Source organism: Cardiocondyla obscurior, linkage group LG01 (assembly GCF_019399895.1).
Source record: "Cardiocondyla obscurior isolate alpha-2009 linkage group LG01, Cobs3.1, whole genome shotgun sequence".
Taxonomy (NCBI): Eukaryota; Metazoa; Arthropoda; class Insecta; order Hymenoptera; family Formicidae; genus Cardiocondyla; species Cardiocondyla obscurior.
The window spans coordinates 769,018-793,455 of NC_091864.1; the positions used below are offsets into that span (position 1 = coordinate 769,018).

A 24,438-nucleotide genomic window follows, 5' to 3' on the forward strand; every position below is an offset into this window, starting at 1 on the left:
ATTCTGCCGGTGACTGTAACATAAAAAAAAAAATATTAATGTAGACAAACATTAACGACGCGCTCAATCAGTAACCTTCAGTTATAAATAAAATCAATCTAAATTAATAATTTTAAGTATTATTTAATATAATTTAATAACAAAAGTAGTAAAGTGCGCTCTTCCTTTAAACTATTATTAAAAACGTATATCGAAATTTATATTTGACTGCTTTTATACATACTCAGAAACACAATGTAAATCGATTGACGTAGAAAAGGTAACGCTGCGTTTCTTTCTTTAATAATCTACTTTTTTTTTTTTTTTTTTTTTTTCCCTGTAACGGATTCCTCTGTAAAAATCTTTATAGAATTTTGCTCTGCCTTTCGCTTGCTGTGTCCGCTCGTGGTTGTAGCCCTTTGTCGAAAAATTATTAACGTACGAACGATCGTCAAAGGGCGCGGGCAAGTTTCGCGGGTTTGTTTGTACTGCCTGCACAAACCGCTATAATCGCGTGCCGGAATCTGCATTATGCTGCCCGTATGCCATCCCCATCCCTGCGTTTTCGAGTACGCTCGGAACAACGTGGTCCGCCATCAAGTTTGCATCGAGTTCACTTCGCCCTTACGGTTGCTCGTTAGATCTATACGACGGCTCCATGTGGCACCCTCGGCCGCAGCCCGCAAAGGAAATTGGAAACGACAGAGACGTTCGTTCCTATCCAATAAATTTCTTTTTTACGATTCCGAAACGTTTAGGGATTGCAAAGGGATTATAAAATGACACCGGCGACGAAGTTTAATCGAGTTTCGGTGAATAATTAAAGAAGAAACAGACCCCGGAACCTGGATATTTTGCAATTCGCTGCATATTTAAAATTATCGGACATTTGAATATCGGAATGGCATTGATATAAATATTAAATTGAAAAAGAAAAAAAAAGTTTGGCGTTACACATATAGATTTACAACTAATTTTGGATTCGTTATTATTTTAAAATATACGTTTTTACGATTTACTTTAGATTTGTATTTGTATTAATGAAATTGAATTCAATTTACGAGATTAGAATTGTAAATATCCCCGACAAATTGAAATGCAATTGCGTTTTCATCAGATTACATATAATTGCAAATAAAAAATTAATAACGTGTGATCACTGAAAATTAATGAATCCTTCGTGTTGCAAATTTTTCTTTTTTTTTAAATATTTTTTATTATTTGATATTTTTTTATAATTAATTAAAGATGAAACCAACAAAGGGGTAAACAACACAATAATTATACAATAGGTTATAAATTAAAAATTACAAATACGTATTTGAACAATAGTTTGTTAGCAATGTTATATGAATAAATATTCCTTTTATACGCAATGGAGATTACAATTTCCATTATTATCTTGAACAGACATGCATTCTAATGAACGCTCGGTTTATTTTACCTTATACATTTCGGAATCACGTAAAATTGTCGATCGAAATATCTCTATTAGAAGGATCGATTTCGAAATACTTGGTATATTATACTCTACACGTGAAATTTACATTCGCGACTGTCGACTATAAAAGTAATTATACTACTGTTCGAATCCACGTCATTTACATGCGCGCTGGCGCCGCGATTGTCACGCGAAGGTGACAAAAAGAGATAAAATTATTTAACACGCGCGCGAATGGCGCATAACGTTTTTTCGATACGTGTCACGGTTTTGGGGGCGTTAACTTCAAGCTGCTCGTCATTAGCCCAGTCGTCGCATTAATTACCCGTTCGAAATACTCGGTTGTGATCAGCGATAAGACGAAAATCTTCCGCAGATTAATGTCTAGATGGATAATTATTTTAATAATTTTAGCGACTTTGTTTTAATTAAAATCGTAAACTGTTGAATGCGAAATTAAATTAAAAATACAAAAACTAAAAAGTTTTTTTTTTAATATTAAAATAAAAGTTTATATTTTAGCTTTTTATTTTGGCGCAACTATAATGTATACAGTTATTTTATTGTGCTGTTCACAAATAAGCAAATTGAAAATCAGTAAGAGCTTCAGGCTAATTTATAAAAAAATTACACATGTAAAATTATTTTTATTATAAATTAATTTTATAATGGAAATGCGGCATTTTTATTTAAATTGGAATTACGGTCAGATATTTTTCTTTTTCTTTTTTTTTTATCTATCTGTTCTTTATTTGAAATAAATATTAAAATTCAGCATTACTTTAGTGCGTCCTTAAAATTCTCAGATTAACTTATCAAGTATGTATAAAAGCTGGGGAAATTGTCGGAGCTTACGAAGAAAGAGAGTAAAGTTGTCCCCATCTAAAAAGGTTCTTCTGGCGAAACTTTTAAAATATATTCCGCCCCTCCCTTCACCTTCATCAGGTTAGCCTGCTTTTGGTTTTACCAGAGTTTGAACTTTTGCAAGCATAATCCAGATCTCAAAACAAGCCGCGGTAAAAGAGTAATTCTTGCCCAACGTCCATCCACGACAGAATTTTAACGCGATGAAAACCGGCGAAACTGTTAAATATTAATAACGACGGAAACTTCAAACGTGTCAATTAACGAGCGCTTGTTGATTGCGCGATAATGATGTCTCCATATGCGATCTTATTTATCGTAACGCGCAATAATATATTGCATCCGGTACCGACGATTAGATTGCGATAACTAATAACTATATAATATTCGCGCGCAAAGCGTGCAGAAACAAATATTAATCTCCGCCGCCGTTGATCGCCGGCGATCCGTAAACAATAATTCCGCGTTGCAGTGCAAAATTAATTTTTACGGCCGCGTCGATTAAACGCGCCTGCCGCTCGAGAGCGCCGGGGACCCGGCTAATGATTCATCAATTTCAATTTCGATGATTTACACAACTGTGAAATTACGCCCGAACGTTCTACCGCGAAGAAATACGATCGGCCCGCGTAATCATCGCGCCCGCGCAATGTGTCGGGCTTCCTCCCTTTCAATCGACCGATCCCTTTTTTTTTTTTCTATTTTTTTCCGCCCATTTCGGACAAACCCTCTCGTGAGTGCGTTATTGCACCGGGCCGGCGGTCGTGTATCGGGGGCGCGCGGTCATCGAGCCGTCTGCTGCATTATTTCCGACATAATCGCATTCGTCCGCGGTTTATCGGCTTGCCGTCGAATCGATACGTCGGGCGCGCGCGGAAGGATAACCGGCCAAATGAGTTCCTCCGATGAAAATTCGCTCGCCCGCAAAATTCGCCACTTGCTCGTTGCGTTCAAGACGAGCTTATTCTCGCGCGAGAGGCACACACGGGCGGCAGTCGCAAGAGAATAAAGAACCGGGCAGAAAATAGAGTTAAACAAACGAGAAGTTTAAACGGAAAGCGAGAGACTCTCAGAGAAGTGACACGCGAGGGAAAAATAGTGCACAACGTACGCGCAGCACAAAGACTGAAAGTATGCTAAATGACCGTGTTGTATAAAAACGCACGCACCGCTGTGCGTTTACTTTTACACGTCGCGCTTTATTTGATGGCACGGAGGCACTTCAATACGTGGCTCATCGCAATACACTTCGCGCCGGAACCGCGGCGAGCGCGTCGTTTTTAATCACCGCGAGTACCGACGCTAAAAGGAAAACCGACAGTTATTGAGCTATTCAACTCGTCGCGGGTGGTAACGCGAATCCGTGTAAATCCCCATGTAAAATCGAGCGTGCGCCGGCAGCGGCCGTAGGTGTTACGATTTACCATGTTTTTACTTCGCCGGCGGCGATATAACGTGGTGAAATGGATCAACGCATCATGGCCGAACGGCGGCGCATAAAATAAAAGCGCGGCTTTCAGAAACATGCCGCGCACCGTCTCGCGAGACGGAAAAGCTCGTCCTCTGTCTCTCTCTGTTTCTCTCTTACCCGACTTGCTCTCGTCTCGACTAACGAAGGAGCAGCGATAGTTGCCAGCAGCGTCAGTGCACAAAGTGCGCGCAAAGTATTTTCCCTTCGGCTACTCGGTAACCTCGTCGTTGTCGTCCCTTTTCTCCGAGTTGCAATTTATAACCCTCTCGACGCGAGCACTCCCTCAACTTCTCTACCTTCCGCTACCTCCCTCCCTTTCGCAACGAAGTCGATTTCTGAAATTTAGCCGGCGCTCCCTGCTTCATTGGGCGCGATCTGTATTTACGATCGCTCCCACCGAAGATGAACCGTTTTATTCCAGTGCCGTTGCATCGTCGACGCGCAATGAAGTAGGTTATTGGGGTGATCGATGAGGGTTACGGCTTTCGTTCGACTGAATGCGCGCTATTTGTTTCTTCCGTGTTATTTGATGAATTATTTTATCACTGACGTTTTCACGTCGTGCACGGTTATAAATTTATGAGCGCGAGTATTCTGCAAGCTGCCTATTCCCGGACGAGAGGAAGCATTTGTTAATATTACGATAATTGATGACGACCGGATCGCATTTTCGCGACTGTAATCGAAAAACACGGTCTTGCAGATTATCAATCAATACGCGGAAGGATCGATTAGTCCGCTATTCAGAGAGCCGTCGTTGCGAAAGTGGAGCTCATTGAAAAATTCTCCTCGAACGAACATCGAGTTCGCGAAGCGAAATCGACCACGCTTCTCTCGTGTCGGTAACGCTCGAAGGTTCCTGCCACGACTTTTCCAGGGTAAAACGGAGAAGTATCGGCCGGAAATCTAAGGCTGCGGAGCCTCCGCGGGAAGGAGTATCGGGACCGAATCGACGATCCGAAGAAAAGAAACCGGTCACTTATCGGGCCTTCTTCACCAATGGTTTTCACCCGCAAACCTCTCGAAACCCCTTTTCACGTCCGGGAAGCTGCGTTATCGCCGGATATCAACCCCGACTGCATCCCCGGGATAACGCCTCCTCCGTTCATACGTATCGAGTGAAGGACCCGCTTTTCCAGGAAGAAGAGGTACTCGCCGATCCCAGTCTAAAGGATCTCTTTGTCGAGAAGAATCGATCTCGATGTAATATTCAGTGGCAAACATCGTTATTTGGAAAAGTACGAGACGACAGTTCGAACGTTCCTAGCACTAATCGATACCTTGCTCGAGACGGTTCTGAATAAGCTACAGAGACAGAGAAGAAGAATACGGCGGAAACGTATTTTCAAAGAAAATTTCCATCTTCGGATTCTCATCGAGCTGCAAAGCGATCGCGAAGTAAGATCGTTAACAAACGGCGAAATTAATATCGCCTTTCGCTGTCAAAGCGAGATTATTCGCTGAAGTATGGGCCGTTAGAGCCTCCGCGCGTACATCGGCAGTTTGACAGGAGCGAATCCATTCAAGCTCTCGGACTCGACAGGAATTGATAACGAGCCACCGCTTGAATCCAAGCAGTCCACTCCGCGTGAGAGTTCCGTTTTAGCTAAATTCTCCGATCGCAAGAACAAAATCCACTCGCCCGAGTGTTCAATTTCCCGCTATTACTGCCGATTGTCGAACGTATCTCTTTTTTTTTTTCTCTCTCTTTTTTTTTTCTGTGGATTTTAAAGAGCGAGGTACGCGCGATCAAAAAGCTACTTTTTATTCACAAATACCGTGTAATCGTATAATAAAAAGTGGAAAGGAATACGAGGAAAGAGGCGAGTCGGTATATCGAACGAACTCTCTTCCCATCCTCCCCCCCGCATTCTGTCCGGGTTTCCCGTCAATCGGGGATGAACGCCGAGCGAAATTCACTCATGCGTGAGAGGTGAGACAACCGCGCGATCGGAAGTACGTGTCCCGATGGGACGGAATCGCATTTCTAGCGCGGTGCAGTCTGAAAAGAGACCGAGAAGAGGAACGAGGGGGAACGCCAGTATCGCATAGCTCGATGGATCACGAAGAGTCTAACGGAAGAAGGAACGGGGACGGCAGAAATCGCTGGAGACGATATCTGAGAACAGTGCTCGGCTGCTGAAAATCGTAGGAGTGAGGCGTAGCCGCGACTCGGGAACGGGCGATGATCACGGGATAGTTCCTGGAAAATATGGGAGGATCTACGGTCCTCGACTACTCGCGGACGTCTTTTGTACTTTTATAAAAGTATCATCGTCGTCGAAGCGCGCCCGGGACCAATCGCTTAGCTTCCTTCCGTATTAAGGCTGTATCGATCATTCTCGTCTTTCCCGTGGCCGATACACGGATAAACCGGTGCCTTGGTTGATTCGCTCCGACATTCGCGTAATCTCCGAGCTTGAATAATTCACTCCGACGGAAATAACGGCGGATTGTAAATTAGAAAATCGCCGGCTAAATGCTGCCTAATTGACAACGTTTGTTAAGAAAACGAACAAAAATTGTGTTCAATATCGACTGCTTAGTATTTCAATTTGCAGAAGAATTGATTCAGAAAAAGAGGAGCCTTTCAAATTGATTGAATATCGAAGAATTTATAAAATGAAATAGGAGACAAGTTCATACAAAGCTGCAAAATTTCTATTTATAGAAGCTCGCACGAATCAAACGCATCGCTTAGACACTTATCGAACATCTATCAAAAAGAAATTAAAAAAAAAAAAAGGTGCCTTGCCGATTTGCTCATTTCTCGGTTATCGGTTAATCGGGCTTCGTCTAAAAATACGAGAGAAAGGAGATTCTCATAGTTTCTGGCGCGTTTTATTGGATATCCAGAATCCTTAACTGCGGGACATACTCATTCTAACGAATCGTCCGCGAAAAATATGAAATGTCACGCTTACTCCGGCAAGAAAATAAAATTAATAAAATGTGAGCGAGATCGCCCGTTAGTTTCCATTGTTTCATAACGAATAAATGGAGTAAATTAAAATACTTCGCCTGCGGCGTGGCGGCATTGACATCGTGACAGGAATCTTGAAGTTAAATAAAAGAATAGAAGAAAAAAAAAGAGGAAAAAAAAAAAAAACTACGCGAAATATCAAAAGCTGCCAATGTGAACATTGATTTTCTTTCGAAAAACAGCGAAGTCCAATAAACGACAATTGTTATTATTATTCAACGGGACTGTGAAAATAGACGAGCTTCTGATTCAGTTCGACACAATTGTGATTGAAGCAGCCGCTTTATGCAACAGAAGCCTAATGACTCGATATCTCGCGAGATGAAAGAAGAGTAATATCGAGGACACAATTTCAAACGGGCTCGGCACTCATTTTTTTTTTCTTTTTTTTATGTTTGCTTAATCGCAATCTCATATAAAAAGAAGTGTATTAGACGGAAAGAAAGAGAGAGAGGCGGGAGAGACGAAACGGTGCAGAAAGAAAGAACGAGAGGTAGACAAATCCGCACCGAAGTCGGTGATATGTGTCGTGCTGGCTCCCGGAGCCTCGATGACCTCGACCCCGCGAGCATGAAGCACCCATCGAGATCAGCGGGTCTCGAGGTTGCTATGGCGCTCTTCGGCATGGTTTGGCTGCTACGTGTCCGCTCTGAGATGCGTCGTTGCTCGAAATGTCGGCACGAGGAAATGCTCGCTCAGCAGCAGCAGCAGCAACAGCAACTTCAGCAGCAGGTGCAGCAGCAACAGCAGCAGCAGCACCACCATCACCACCAGCATCATCAGCAACGCACTCTGTCGCAGGCTACCAGCCTGCTGCAGACGATGTCCGACGACGTTAGCTCCTCCGCCAATACTCTTTTCACGTTGGACACTCCCGGAGCGGCTGGCCCCGCCGGAAGTTATTGCGAAGTGCACGGATACGTTCAGGCGAAAGAAGGTAGAGTGCCTCTCATGCCATATGTCTCTTTGTTCTCGATTCTTTCTTACCGAACCGTTTCCATAACGCGCCAAATATACTTTGTCGCATTAGAAAATTATTTAATTTAAAATAATATCGCGGTATACAAAGCAGGGAAACTTCTGCGATTTCGATGTATCGGTTGCGTATGCGTTATCGTGCCACCGAGTGTCTCTCCTTCGAAAAACCTTCGTCTTTCAAGCGCACGAACGTAAGCTTTCGCGGAAAAGTTTCGCGCTCTGTGGGGAATAAACGGGAGGCAGCGACACGGAACTTTTGCAGAAATTGCACGAAGCACGGCTGGCAGTGCGTGACTTTTATTGTTCGTATCGCGAAAATACTGGCGCGCGATAATAAGAGAAATTGTCTTCGAAGGAAGGGGCGCAATTCTTTCGCGTTAACGGCGTGATGAAGTACGGCTAAATGTTAAATAATTGACGCGCGGGGAAGCGCGTTAAACGGGGGAAACACGTAGCCCGCGCGACGTACCTATGCATTACGGAAATCATCGGCGCGCGATTGTCGCAACCTGTCGCGTAGTGGAGTTGTTTCGCTTGCTCTTCCACGCGGATTATCTCGCGCGCGACCCACTTCGATTCCAGTCGCCTCTCCGCCATAAATTCAGAAAGTTCTTGCGCACTTCCGTTTTTCGATCTCGCCGCGGTAATGCGGCCCCCGGCATATTGCAAGAGCATAAGAAAACTTTACCGAGTACGTGTCGTGATGCAGCCAAAACGCAGAGCGCTCGCTCGTTAGGAAACATTATCGATGAGACAGTGATGGATGGCGCGCGCCCGTGCATTTTAGAGCGCGTATTGCGCGGATGATAGAAAAAAGATCCGCGAAAAGTGGAGCAGCCCGATCGGCGGGCGTCGCGCGATAATGTCCGTCGGGTGAAAATCGAGTGGAACTTCCGCACCGCGGCGGGAGTCGCGCGTAAAGAGAACGGCCGACGAACCGCTCGTATTGTATTTATCTGCGCCCTTCATCTGCCGGCCGCGACTGCATTATGACGAGTTGCGGAGTTTGTTACGCGCGGCTTTTATGCGGCGCCGTTATTGTCCCCGCGGACGGCGCAAGGCTACGCCGTCGCGTTTCCGCTCGTGCAAATGTTCGCGAGAGCGCGAAGAATCAACCCCGATGTATCGGAAGGATGACAACGTAACGGAATAAAGGAGAGCTAAAAATAATAGCCACTACTGCGAAGTAATTTAATTTTGACAAGTGCCACTCGCGCGTTTAATTAATGTTAAATTAATGGAATTTGTTTATTTGTCTTTTAACTTTTTTTTATTACATCGTAACTGCGACCCTTAACGTAACCCTTAACGATCGCGAAGGGTTCTCGTGTGGTAAAAAGAGCGAGAGATTAGCGCACGCTACGCAAGTTAATTAGGAATCCTACTGAAATCTGAAATCCATTTGTCATATTATAATTATATTTACATTAAATAAATCCGGCATATGTTACTTTATTATAAATACGGGCGAAATAAAATGCATCGAATGATTTTATTTTCTACTCTGTAGTATAATTACTTTCGAAAATATGGTGCGAAAGAATGTGTATCTGAGCCATTTTAATTATCAAGCGAGTTTAAATAGCCATTTCAAGAACATATATTAGTTTTTTAATTATTCGACTTTTTTAAAAAAATTCGCATAGCTATATATTCATTTTATTCCGAATATTAATAAAAATACCGATTTTTTTTCTGTAGCTTAATAATTAATTCGTCATTTACTATACAAGATATTAGTTATTTAATCTCGACAGCTTTCCGGATTTTATCGCTATACAGCGCTTGAATTGCGAGTGCCAAACGTCAACCGGGTTTCTATCACGGCAGTCTTGAACTAGAAAACGCAACAGCATGGCGTGCGAGACGCTAATGCATGTTACCGCACAAAACGGAGATTAACGGATGAGTGAGTCGTTTTCGCTTATTGTAACGGCCCTCCTTAGCGCGCAGCTGAAGCTTAGCGAGCGCAAGTCTTTCAAGTATACACGTAGCAGATGTATGATGGTGACGAGAGTTACTTACTGCCTGTAGCTGAGGTAAAGTCGACTTTAAGTCACGGTAATAGGATTAATTTGCGCCTGTATACATTTAAACTGCTATGAATTATTGCGTGAGCGCCATAAAGCAAGCCCATGACAGTTCCTATATGTACGTATAATTATTAAAGGAGAATAAAGAAAAAAAATAAAAAATAAAAACGTTAATCAAGATTCGTTTCACTGGCTAAAAAAATATATATATCGATATTAGCTGACTACGGCCGCGAGTAAATTTATTCGTCGCGATAGCAACGGAAAGAGGGGGGGAAAAAAAACCGGATGTAAAAATGTTTTATCCTTCGTGAATAATCATCTTGATTAATCTCACTGGCGCGTTGACAAAGCCGCGTTCTCGCGTGTTCTTGTTAAGTTATACCGCGACGCATGTGGCTGAAATCCGCGAAGCTTTTCCCAGATAGGGCCGACAGGGGAGAAAAGGGCCTCTTGCCCGGCGGATTGTCCCTTTTCTCCCTTTATCTCGCATCAGTCGGCGACCGCGCCGACACTAACGCGCATACGTACACGTACGTATCACGTACGACCCAGTTACGAAATAGTTTTCCTCGCGCACGCGGCATAACGGCGACTCAGCGATATCGCTCTTTAAAGCTGAAAGCATGTTCGTGTTGCGTTGCGAACGGCGACCGCCGTATTGTTTCGAGTTTATTATCTTCCATCCAGCCCTGCAGCTGTCCCGCGGGGACACAGCGGGGTTAGATAAAATGGAACGGAAGAACCGGTTGAGAAAGTAGAGAGCACCGAAAGGAAGATCGGTAAAAAGTTTCGGAGGTGGGGGGGGGGACTCTCGCGATAATAACGCCGGACCCGCCACCCTCCGCTTCTGCCCCGGGGCGCAATTTTTTCCGTGGACGCAACGCTCCCTAACTGAAAGTAATTCCTACGACACGTGGAATTAGAATCGATTGCGCACCTTCGGCTTGTCACGTTCTTCCCCTGATCGGGATCGTAACGCGATTGTTCGAAAGAAATTGCGAGAGAAGAGAGAAACTACGGTTTCCTGAATATGTATCTTCCAATAAAATATTTTATCGATCCTCAACGTGATCTTTCTTTTTCTTATTATTCCAGAACACGGAAATAAAACCTCACTTGAAAAAGATTTGAACTGGTTACATGCCATTAAACGATTCTGACGAATAAGAGCAACCTGCTCTTTTATCATTTTGAACATATATATATATATATATGTATATACGGTACGCTCTAATTTTGCGAAAATAAAGGTAGTTAGGCGAACCACTGTCCGTTGCTATGCCGCACTAATGAGTATAATTAAAAAAGTCCGTTCCTGAAGCCGCTCAACGCGCATTCTGCGTACGTGACATGTTGTATTAAAAGGGAATTTCACAATTCTCCGCGAAATAATAATGCTCTCTTTAATATTCATTAACACTATTCATAAAGATATAGAAATTAATTCAATTTTTAACACTACGTTAACGAACTCTATTCGAAATCAATTTATGAAACGAGCAACAACACACAAGTTAAAAAAAAGAAGAAAAAAAAAATTGAAGTGCCGTTAATAAAAGATTAAAAAATAATTAATAATTAAAAAATAGTTAAAAAGTGATTATCGACTTTACTATTCGACGCAAAAGGAGAATCTTGTTAGAAAGATATTCAACAAATGTAATCGAGGCAAAAGCCGGAAAAGCTATTTCAGTATTTTCATAGTCAAAGGACAAAGGCTGCACCGATTTCAAACGTTTGTCTCAGTTTTTAATTTTCACCGCCGTCCACCGTGCATATTCCGACGGGAATGTTTAAAGTAGTACGCGTATTATAATACGTAGAGGGACGAGGATATTCTATTTTGCAACTTATGTAAAATAATCGTCGTTAAGAAAACATTATTTTTTTCCACTTTACAAACGCGCAACAAAATTTTAATACCGCATCTATCGGCGAGCGTAATATACATTTTCATATTTTTTTATTTGTACGTTACACCGAGTAAATTATTTGAATATTATCTACGCGATGTTTGTTACGATATTTCTGCATAATCCGTTCTCCCGTTCGCGCTAACGTTAAATCCGCCGTAATGGCTGTTCCTGATTTCGCGATTGAAGCGGTGCTACTTCTAAAATTGCTCTCTAAAAACTTTTAGAGAACATTAGGCACGACTATTATTCCTTGCCGTTACGATTAAACGTGCGGAAGACGGCGGAAAGAAGCTCATCGAGGGAAGCCATTTTCGAGCTACTCCCGATTGATTATCCGCGGAAGATTTCCGCCGAAAGTTATAATCTTCCGAGAACTTTCGTTAGCTCGGACGGTTCATAAAGTTTGCCGCGAAAATTATGCAGCTGCTCATTACATCTCGTGGATTCCGAAAATGCATTTTGAAAATTGAAACCGTTGTTCACAAACGAGACGCAAAGACGGATTTTACACAACGTAATAACCAAATTGTATTTGTCGAAAGTTGTAAAATTTTCTGTTAGTGCTACTCTTTAATTACATGAAAAGACCGCTCTGTTACTTCTCGAAATTAATTAAATTTTATATGCACATTTAATTACTCTGCGCATAGTGTGGAAATAAATAGTATGCTTTCTTTTTAATGAATCTCATATTATGTTAAAATATGAAAACCTTTACCGTAATGTAACAAAAATATTAATAAATTATATATGTTATAAATTTTGAATTGTTTTAATAAATATTTTTCGTGCGTGGCAAAAGAATATCTTTGCATACTTCCACGTTTAGTTTTCCTCTATATTTTTATTTGCATGTTTTTATTATTTTTCAATCTCTGAACTTTACAATTAACTTTTTTTTTTTTCTTTTTTAAATCTATTTATTCTTTTATAAAAATCGGAAATGCATCGCGATGCATCTCTCGATAGAATTGGAATCAATTGAAAATAAACCGAAGAAGTCGCTTTCGAGTCTATTCCAATTAAGATTTAATTCAAAGTTTACGGAAATTCAAACTTAAGACTTAGAGATACTAAAAAGATATCACGAGTTTATCAGATTTCAGATATGAAATTTTCGTTAGGGGGAGCAGAGAGGGAAAAGAAAAAAAAAATTGATTCCGAGCTACTGAAAGAATCCAATGACCGATGAAAGGCGAGAGAGATACGAGTCCTATATTTCACCGCATCGCGCACGTACAGTGAACTCTATTCATCTCCGAGTTTCGCTCCTTACGAAACTAACTGCGCCAATTAACTTACTCTCTCTCTCCCCTCTTTACAAAGCAATTAGCGGCGCTTGTTCGACGTTGCCGTCACTTTCGCGCAAGCTCGTTCTGTCTTGTCGAACACCGCCAGATCTGAGGACTACCTCTGCGCTCCGTTATAAGGAACGATTTAAATGAAAGTGTTATCGATAATAACTTTAAACGATGTTACGAATCTGTCGAGGAAACTTCAATCAATTTGCCCTCCACTTTTACCATGCGGTGTTGTTATTAAATTGATGTTTGCGATATTGCGTAACGGAGATAACGCGCGCACGTGTAACTGACACGAGCCTCGTAGAAATGATCCACTGGAGATACGCGCAGCAAGAATGCGGCTAATTATCCACATCCGCGTAACAATTTGACATGTTATATTAATACAGGCGGCGTTGTACAATCAGATTTGCCTATCGGTGTCTGCAAATCCCGGGCGATATTACGCTCGCGTGAACGACTGTCGCAGACTGAATGGATAATTAGCGCTAATGAAGATGCCGGCATTTTCGTACGAAGGTCACGAGTATTATAGCTCGAGCAATAATCGTTGGCCGCGGTGCCAAGCAATATCACGCTCGATAATGTACAAACGCATATTATATGAACCTGATGTAGTTTGATAATGATTGCTAGCCTGCAGACGTCGAGTGCGAACGCTTAATCGGATGAGCACGGAAGGATCGTTATACTAATTTCCCGAAAACCAAGCTAGTTATATCGTTTCGATTTATTGCGCGGAAACGAAATGCTCTCCCGTGCGTTTTCTCTCTCAATTTGAAAACTAAATTAATATTTTCGATTTAAAGACATCGTTACTAGAACGCTGAAACGAGGATACGTCATGAAAGACATTTATTTCTCGTCTTCGTTACGCTTTTATTCTTTCCTCGCCGCCGCGCTAGATATTAACAGCGTATATTATGCTGTGAAGAGAATAATGCACGCAATGTGCATAGTAGTGTCGCATCTCGTAATTAACACGACGAGATACCCGGGTAAGAATTGCTTCGCGTATTTTACAAGTATAAATTTTTTTTTTTTTTTTTACGAGAGTTATTAATACATATATTTCCTTCCCCATATTTCGTTTTATCAAGACGTTGAGCGCTATATCGTGCCGTATCTCAAAAGCGCTCCGCTATCTCTGTGCTAAGCGACGCAAGAATGGCTGGATCGCGAATCGCATTCAATGACGAAAGCTGCGAATGCATCCGTGGAGCTCGGCCCGCGAGATTCGAGGAAACGAAGTCGAGCAATCCCACAAATGCTCCCGCTAGGATCGCGTCTACACCCAGCGCGGTGTGCTGGCCTACGACCCGATGCGTTTCCGGCATTCCCTCAAACGCAATAATGCATCCGTCAGCCGCCTGATCGGCACACGCGATGAGTTAGACGACCATTTGATACGTCATAATACATGCATTACCGCGAACGACAAAGACGATTCGTGAAACGAAGGCAAAATAATCGACGCTCTTCGTCGACGTCTCAGATTATTTTCTTCTATCTCTTTCTTTTTTTTTAATTATTATTTTTTTTTTATCTAACCATTTCGTGTTACGAAAAATATGGTTCTTTGAAACCGTGAAAATCTCGGCGGTACAAATTGCCGGAGTCGCTAAGTGAAAAACCTATCGCGCCGAAATCAACGCCCGATAACCGCGGAAATCGCGTTCATACTATTTGCGCGCCAGCCACAATGCTCATAGACAATAGAAGTAGTACGATACGATTCCCTCGCTTCTTCCCCTCTACCTCCCTCCCGCTGTCTCTGACATCGAGGAAAACCTATCTCGGTCGTACAATGAAATTTCTTGCACAATATCTCGACGACACTATGCGTGGCGGGCAACAATAGCGGCGTTTCTGGCGGCGTCGTCTTCAAGGATGCTCGAGCACTAAGCTCAACTTGCGATGTCACGTAGGAAACTCGATTTCTCGCGATTAAGTAGCTATTATTATACGTTATGACTCTCGCGAAATTTCGACTACTCGCTGAACGACTCCCGAGGAACCGTCATGCAATTACGGTCAATCTCAGACGTTGACGAAAGCTTTTCTTTCTATCTTGGTAAAAACTCTTGCAACTTTCCAATCGATCGCGCAGATTGTTTAAGAAATAAACTAACTGATTCAGAGGCTATTCGAAATTAATTAATATTTTAATTTCGTGATTCATATTCCGCGCGTTGACACGCCGCAATAAATAGTCCCTTTTTTCTTTTTAAATATAAATTTAACACATTTACGTATTTTATATTACATTGTTAATTACAAATTTGATTTATGAATCTCTCGTTTCCCTCAAATTATTTCATCAATTCCGCAATATGCTTGCTGAACGTCAATTGTGGGCTCGCCGCGGTTATTATCCACAAAATTATTACACGCCTCTTTATTTCGCTGCAATCGAGATAAAACGACCGGCGGAACAAATTATTCTTACAACTTTGAACCGATTAAAAATTTATTGAGGGAAAAAAAAAAGAGGGATGCGATTATCGGTGCGTGTGTGTGCTTCGAGAGGGAGGGTATTGAATAAGCGAGCTCGTAACCAAAGTATTAAGGAAAAACTCGATGAAATATTAATACCGCGTCGATTCGATCACAGCCGACATAATTCCCGGCGAGTAATTAGAAAGCTGCGTTCGCCACAATGGCGAATTCATCTTCGTGGCGTTAGCTTAAACCGATTATCAGCGTCAGTCGGCGCTGCCGGCCGGCTGGCGCTTTAGCCGGCTCGATAATAAATATATGAAAGGTTTGATAAATTGCACCGGCGCAACCGACCTTCAAACACTACTGCCCTCCATGACGTCCACCATTTATCTTATCCAATGTACTTCGCCGGCTGCGTGAAACTTGATCATTTTCGGAAGGGAACTTTCGAATGGAGGAGCGCTCTCAGAGATTAACCGTTGCATAATTCCGTTGACGTGCCTCAATTTTGCGACCCATTCACGAAGTTCAAAGGCATTAAACGTTAACATATGAGATCTATGAAGAATTACGTGCGTGGGTTCGCATGTACAGCATTTGTAACGTCCAGTCGTTTTCCCAACTGTTTCATCGCGCGATATAATAACCCTAATTTTATTTTTCTCGTTTTTCACGTATTTTGTTTTGTACCGATATTTCACGATACGATCCTCTTTTTTTCTGCGAGCGAATTTATCGCGATTAATTAATTACTCGCGAACGTGCAAAATGCGCTAATCTCGGTGCGTCGTTCAGCAAACTTGACGAATGTTAAAAACAAATAATCGCGCGTGAATCTTGTTTGTCGCACGAAAATGAGCGAAGAATTCGAAATGAATTATCCCATACTATTGTTTCATATGTATGTACAATTGTTAACTGGCGGATAAAAAAGTCTTTAGACGTCATAATTCTTTGTAACAATTACAATCGCGAAATGAATATTGACGTTTACTTCCAGAGATTGACTTGTCTCCCCTTCGGAATATACGCGAGATTTTTTTGAATGGAAACATTTTATCATATTTGCGCGTGTTGCCTCAAGCGTTGGCGTTCGAACTCGTGGCTCGTTTTTTTTTTATATTTTTTATTTATTTAATTTTTTTTTTGTTTTAATTACACGGGCAACTATAGTGACGGCCGGTCGGTTCGTCGGCGAATGAAACGGCACTTCTCCGGAACTTGTTGAGGACCTCGAACGGTCCGATACCAATTCCTGTTCAAGATGCGGATCACGTTTATCGGATTATGCGGACGGAATGGTACACAGGCGAGTGTGCTGGGAAACGGGAAGAGCAGTCGGCGGTCGGTAGCCGGTGGAAAAAGGCGGGACGCGACGAGGGACACTTGAATGCTCCGGCGCTGATAGTTCCACGGTTACGTTTTACAACCGGCGATTTAATTACGTGCGGCGCTTCGTTAGCACGCGACCTACCAGTGCGCGACTTGCAAAAATCTGACATAAAGTCAGCGTCGTCAGCGTGATTGCGTAAACGACGCCCGCCGACGTGCGACGACGTCCGATAAAAATAACGGCGAACGTCTACGGTACTCGGGACGGTATTAGCCTTCGTTTCACAAGTACACTCTGCCGCGCGAGATTATCTCGTAATATTTGACCACGTGAAATTCTTTTGATTATTTTGACGCTATTGGGTCGATTGTCAATCAATTTCGGGAGAACGTAAAAATTTTCAACAACTAATTGCTTGATAACGAAACACCTTTCATATGTTTCTCTCTTCGTTGCATTTTATTCCTACGACGCTTATGATAATACAGCTGCCGTTGTTTTTAAACACGTTATTCTCGATTTGCTTTCTCATTTATTACGAATTGATATTTAAACATAGCTGTATTAATTGAGTGCCACCTGTGTTTATTTTAGTTCGCGTTTCTTTTTTTTTTCGCTTTATTCGCAACTTGATTTTGATAACGAAATTGCCCGTAAATAAATGTATATATTTATATATATTTCAGCAACTATACCGTATCGTTAAATCTGTAATATTCTCTCTCGGAGGATACGATTGTCGTATTTAGTCGCTACGCAGAGCTCGTATCGCTACCTTTTAGCAAAATTTGACTGCGCAGCAAAGCCATTAACCGCCATGTACAGATACGGTGCTCTGCACTTAGACGATGCCCTGCGGTCGATTGGCAATATCAGGTCGCATTATGGCAACCTCTCTATTTTACAATGATTAGGATATAATCGTGCGAACGGGAAAGAATGCCAGATAACAAAAAAAAAAAAAAAAAATTTAATGCTTTTAGGATTCTTAACAGGTTGATTAAAATTGAACAATTAATAAATATGATTATCTCTCAAGTTCCTGGTACGAATATATAATTACGTCCGTAGTTATCTTCGAACCGAATTATATTAATTAGAACTTTTTTTTCTTTTTTAATCGAGGGAAAGAGATTTTTATCAAATTAAAGCAATTTATATCTTTACTCGGTATTGTGCATAATGATTATTTAATAATAGAACAGCCAGCGTATTAACTAAAACATGTTCTCGGTTAGCTATGCTATTCAGTGTCTCATGATATAACATCTTAACTAATCACAAATCTAATCAACGAACAGTCTCGTTACGAACCTCGCGTGCGCAACGGTAAATTCGCGTGAGATCATTATGCATAATGCTACCACGTCTGTGTGCGGACTATATATATAGCCGTATTTGCCTGCGACGTTCCAAGTTCTCCCTCGTGATTGAGACAATCCAAGCTCCGTGTCGAAGCTTCACGCGTAGCAAATAATAAATGTTTATTGCGAAACTATCTTCAACATCGGCCGTGCCTTTTAATTATCGCCGCGCACGTCGAGAGTCGTCCCTTAATTATTTGTCGCGTACGTAAATTTCGCGCTGCTTTAAAATGCAAAACTCCATAGCTATCGAATTAGCGGGAAAATTTATATTTACGAATGGGTTCGCTTGTGTTCAATTAACTTTGGTTACTTAGCGTTCTCATTTATCAGCCTGATTCTTCGAGACAATAAGTGCCGGGTGCGCGAATAATTTTGGCCAGCCACGAAAATAAACGCCCGCTGATCGCTGTAAACGATTTACCGTATACAATAGAATTTTCGTTCTATCCAGTCGCACCGCAGGTGATTTAGCTGTGCGCTACGTGTTGCACGTCGCACCGCGCGCGTGGCTTTACAGTGAACATTTCACACGATATCCCAACGAAGCTATGCGAACTTCACCGCGATTCTCTCGCACGACTTCATCCTATCTAAAACTCGCAGCGCACTGCGAAATTGCATTAGTGATGGATAGTTCGAATGACCCTTTTAACGGGCGTACGGGAGCCTAGGGGTTTCTAAGAGCGCCATTCGGGATGAAATAAGACAGCGATGCATGTAACTCTCTTATCAACGTGTGTGAAATTAAATAAAATTAAATTGAGAAAATTGTAGATTATTTTACCGAAATGCTAATTTAATTTTTATAAACCGTACAAAAAAGACTTTTTTTTTTTAAATCGTTATTTATACCCCTATAGAAAATGCGTTGCTCGAGCGTATTAATTATTGAAATACGTGAAAAATTAATATGGCGTACTAGTAGCGTAAAAAAAATTAATTCCACATTTGCTTCGCGTACATAATTTGTTCAAAACCAAAAATTATAAGATTCATAATTAATACATTATATTTTTATGTATTTTAAAATTAATGATTAATAAATTTATATGAATTGTCAATTTTTAGAATTATTTCTTTTTATATGACGCGGTTTTTTTTTTATTTCCGGATTGCATATGCAAGAGTGTAATTATTGTTAGAAATTTCGCATCGACTCTTACAACCCGAATGCATTATTAAGATTCTTGTAGAAAATCAAGCTTTGTGCTCGCAGGCTCAGTAATTACGAAAGGGTGCACCCTAAAGACGCAGGAGCACATTGCTCGATGAGTGAACGACTCGAGGATAATGTCATCTCACCGTACTTTCCCTCTTCTCTCCCCTAACTTCCCCGTCTCTACAGCGCAAAATATGTTGCGGTTTTAGAATCTGCAGGAGCCAAAGTGACTATTCATGCTTCCGAACTCTAGCTATTAGCAGCGGAGAATAGACAATCTCGATCAGCGTTCCTAACGTTGTTACAAAAGGATACGCAAAATGTAACTAAACAATTTATTTAATAAAGAGAGACGTATATTTTTTGTATTTTCAAATCTCTCATTTTTATTTCTTTTTCGATTTGTCGCAGATTTTATCGCGGTTTCCTGGCAGCCGTTTTATCTCGCGACAATTTTGACACGATTACATTACGACGAACAAAAATACAACTGTGCTATTATGATAATTCGAAACTTTGATCGAAATTGTTTGATTACGTAATCGCGTTAGGCTTCAGAGTTTGGGGCAGACGTAACGACGATGAAGTTAAGGAAATATTGAATTAGGGAAGTAAGTTTGTTCTATTCCAGTTTGATTTTGACCGTCGTCGTCCACCGCGCAGGGTTCGCTTGATTATAAAAAAAAGAAAAAAAAAAATGCATTTCGTGGTGTCGCGTTTTGATTAAAGCCGCGGGCGGCACCGGGCCTGTGAATTCACGCGCGGTAAATACAAGCGTGCGAGAACATCACGAGCCATTTCGCACGCCCGGAGCGTCGCGACACCCGACATTGGTCGGCTTGCACGCGGCGTCGAGGCGTTAACAACTTCTCTCGTACTCCGTCGAAGACGGAAGTTTAGCCCCTGCGACACGTAATTTCCACACCGACGGAACTTTCCCGCTTGTGTGCCGCGTGCGGTACGAGGACGACGATGAAGAGACGGCGAAGAGGGCGAAGAGGACGGAGAGAACGAGGCCGAAGACGAGGAACGAGGACGAGGTCGACGACGACGACGACGACGACGACGACGACGACGACGACAGCGAAATCGACGATAAACTGGAGCTCGTTAACATCAACCGTGGAGACCTGCCCGTACGAGACACGTTACTTCTGTAAATAGCTTTTATCCTTCCTGCTTCACCCGCGAACTTTTCTACTTCCGTTCACGGCTTAAAGAGGAAAGCGAACGCGGAGTGCGAAGGCGGAGTGCGAGCGCAACGAGAGGAGATCAGGAGATAGCCACGGTGCTTTTGTGGAACTGGAAACTGCGGAGAATTAAAAACTATTCGCCGCGTGAACGTTCTACCGAGCCGAGTGAAATCGAGCTAATGATGAAAACGAGGACATTAGATTACGCGTAACGGAGATAAAAAGTAGATAAGGGACACTCTGTTTTATCTTTGATTCGTTAATATTCCTCGCATATGCGGAGTATCGCGCGAATTATATATTCGACCGAAGTGCCACGTTTGTTTCTTACCGAAGGTGGAACGACGTTTTTCGAAATTATCATTTTAACATTCACGCATTTCCGCGACGGTGGTATAATGAATTAAAATACGAGCGATGTTTAACTGATTTTATTATACGTTGTTTCATTATTTAGCCATTACTTCGTTATCCCAAATAGAATACGCGCGGAAAGACTCAAATTAATGCGTACGAATATTTACGCATACGTTAGCGACGTTGTTTCATTTCGTCGGTGTGTTGCAACAGGAATTCCGAGCTCATGCAGCGAGCGCGCTTTGACGTGCCGTCACGTTCATCTGATAAACCAAACAAAATGCGTTCGTTAAGCGCGAGGTGCATTAGTATTCAAAAGTATACCAACTGCCAAAGTACATTAAAAAATGTCCGGCGTCAACCAGCGCCATGCAAATTTAATCTCGCCTTTCTCTCACCCCTTTTTTTTGCTCCCCTCGTTTTGCATTTACGCTATCGTAGGAAACGCAAATTTTTTAATGCACCACCATAATACGTAATAAAGCACTATGCTCGTAATTCCGCGAAAGGGTATGAAAAAAAAAAAAAAGAGGGAATACAAAGGTAACGCTGCGGCCCGGTGGAGGGCGAGACGGCGAAACGGCGGAAAATTAACGAAAAGCCGGACTGGCGATATTTTTTCCTGGATGTGCAGCTGCAACTTTTTTCATCGCACGCACTTTGCGGTCGGCAGCCGCGCGGTAGGAAAAATAGGGAAACGCGGGAGCGTAAAATAAATCGTGAACAGAAGAAAAAAAAAGAAAAAAAGAAGGGTCATTTGTGGTCACGCGTATTCCGGCGAAAAGGTCCTGTCCGGAGAAAAATCTCGAGGAATCCTAAATTATTGTCTTTATTTCAGTCAAGCTAATTGCGTTACTTCGCATCCTTTTTATGACGCCGTCTCTTCCTGCTCTTTTTTTTTTCCCCCGTCGTAATCAAGTTTTGCTATAACGTTCGAAAAGCTCGGGTTGGAAGCGTCGAGTGTTACGTACATACAACAACGATGTGCATGAATGTAGTATAATTAACAAATATATGTGTGATGCAGAGGCTACATGACATAAGTGGAACATCAACATGGCCCAGTTGCAACATCGAGGCAGATCTACGTGGTTATGTATATCGCGAATCGGATTTAAGTACCGGTAATCTAATTATTATTCCATGCCCATGGTATGCATCGATTATCGATATGGCTACGTCTCTAATTGCAATCCCAGTCATTGGCCTAGTAAGAGGACGAACCGCGATGGCATCGGTTACATTGGGCTAATTATAAAGGGATGACGCTACGGGAACGTGTGATTGCCTTGCAATCAATTATCGCTATACGATATGCAATAACTATAGCACTCGATAGAGCACATTTGATCACAGGAACGCATGGAAATTCTATGCGCAGCAAACCGGCAATTTTTCTCACGACTCTTAATTACAAAAGCAATGTTTCGCAGCTATTAAATCGTATGTCATTAAATCCCGTTCATAATCAATAAAGCTTATAAATTTTTTCGAACTCAATATCGTCTCGAGCTTCTTTTCTTTTTTTTTTTTTTCGTGCCTTATTCGAGGAAAATAAAGGTAGTTGCTAGTAAAGATTGATCTTTGGAATTCCGTTATCGCTTATGCTTAGTATTTCGAGATTAAGACATGGAATCTTTTTATAGCGGCAATTTTCGCTCACGGTAGCGCTGGATTCTTTCTCTTTTATGGGGGCGAAATGTCAGATAAGTTTCATCACGGCGGTGCCGGCATTCACCCGAAAGGCGCCACCGCCTACACACAGGATGCCCATCATCGAAAAGAATTCCGCGCGCGTTTCACATACCAACGTCAACGTCTCGCACAGAGTAGGGAGGGAGGGGGGGATTGAAATAAGTCTTCAATATATATTTCTCGCATTCCACGTGAGAAATGCGCCGGGTGATATTTAGACAGGGTACCGTCGTCGTATAGAATGGTGAAAGGGCGCCGCCGCCGCCGCCGAGAGCTCGAACAGGATTGATGTACATTTTTATCACGATGGAGAATCGGAACGCCCTTTGAAAATTTATAATGCAATAACGCCGGTACCGTAAATATCCAACTCCACAACGCGCGAGATGTTTGCAACGCGAAGGTGAAAAGCAACGGCGCTCTTGCAAATCGAGATTTTTTTTCCCCCCCCTTTCTTCCTCCCCCCTCCTTTTTTTTTTACCAATATCTCGAGAAAAACGTGCGATATTGTTCAGGCAACTCTATTTCAGGCGTAAAAGAATATACGCATCCGATGCTGACGGGAGTTCTAAAATTCTCTCGCGTGCAACAAATTATTTTTCACAGCGTTGAGCGCGGGGCGTCAAGAAAAAGAAATAGAAGCACCGGCAGATTTGTACGAGTAAAACCTCCGAATTTCCGCTCGACCGGCGGATAAAACGTTTCCGCAACTTTTTAGAAATTTCCCGCCCATTCACATATACCTCGGGGCGAGAAGGCAAATAAAAGTCCTTTCGTAACTAACACCGGTGACTAAGCGGCAGCTAGGCTACTCGTAGTTTTAAAATTGTCGTTGAAAGTATGGAAATGAAAGAGAGAGCGCGGCAAAGCAAATTTATTTCTTCTTCGCGAAATTAAAAACTGTGAGAATAAAATTAAAAAGTCACATAACCGACTTTCACGGATCTCGCGGCGTTACTTTTAAATCAACAATTTATGTGGGAATTAAACCAAAGTGTTTTTAATACGAGATTACCTCTGGTGCATTTAAAAGATTGCTTTGATAACTGATAAGGTACAGCAGTAGTATTGTTTTTTTTTTATTTTTTTATTTAATAACTATTATCTTAGCGGACAGGAAGAAGAAACTTGGCTTGCTTGACCGACTAACGAGCATAATTACAGAAAGCTCAGTATTGCGCGAAACACACAGGTGCTGTAATGATGTAACTTGGAAATTACCTTTAGGAATTGCTCACTCGGGAGCAATTAATACGCGACACTCTCGGGAGCAATGCTTCAAAGCGCTAACCATAATTTCAATTCATTAACGACTACTAACGCGCAAGACACTCGCTAGTTTAATAAAGAAATTGAGAGTAATGCCACAATAAGCGCGGAAAATTGTGGGTTACGTGTTGGAATTAGTTTAACTTGGAGATATTATACGGTTCGCGGGGATAAAATTAAACCGCACAGTAGTCGGCGTCTTTCTTGAGGGGGAGATTGCATTTTTTTTTTTGTGCTTTTTCCTTCACATCGGTACTGATAAAGAAAATTAAAATATAAGAACTCGTTATATTAGTAATTTCGAAAAAGCACTCGCATATTTTACAGATAAGATATTATTGATATTAAAAAAAAAAAAGAAAAAAAAGCTTTTATATTCTACTTTTTTTTTCTTTTTTTATAAATATTAATTTATCTAACTATTAACTTTTATCTACTATTTCTTTAAAATTTTTCACTATATCTCCGGAACCTGCTTGTGTATTAAATAATATAAAGAGTCTGCTGCAGCGCGAAAAAATCGATCCTTCAAAAATTTAAAGCAGCTCATTCCTAATTCATACAATGTCGCGCGTTGTCCGATTTTCGTGTTGTCACGAGACGGCCTTATCCCATTCCGCAACGTCGCGGCGAGAAGCGAGCGATCCTGGC

General features: G+C 41.8%; 1 protein-coding gene across 11 annotated transcripts in view; it reads left to right on the forward strand.

Moving 5' to 3' along the window:
• The window catches only part of Dlg1 (discs large 1), a 298,681-nt gene that overhangs the window by 74,384 nt on the left and 199,859 nt on the right, over window positions 1-24,438 (forward strand). For 10 of the 11 annotated variants that reach the window (XM_070654229.1, XM_070654254.1, XM_070654221.1 and 7 more), the window contains one exon: window positions 4,633-7,675. In XM_070654229.1, coding sequence (XP_070510330.1) covers window positions 7,261-7,675 — 415 coding nt within the window. In that variant the 5' untranslated portion in view covers window positions 4,633-7,260. Of the gene's footprint in view, window positions 1-4,192; window positions 7,676-24,438 lie in introns of those variants that run through there. The other variant, XM_070654184.1, reaches the window with a different exon arrangement.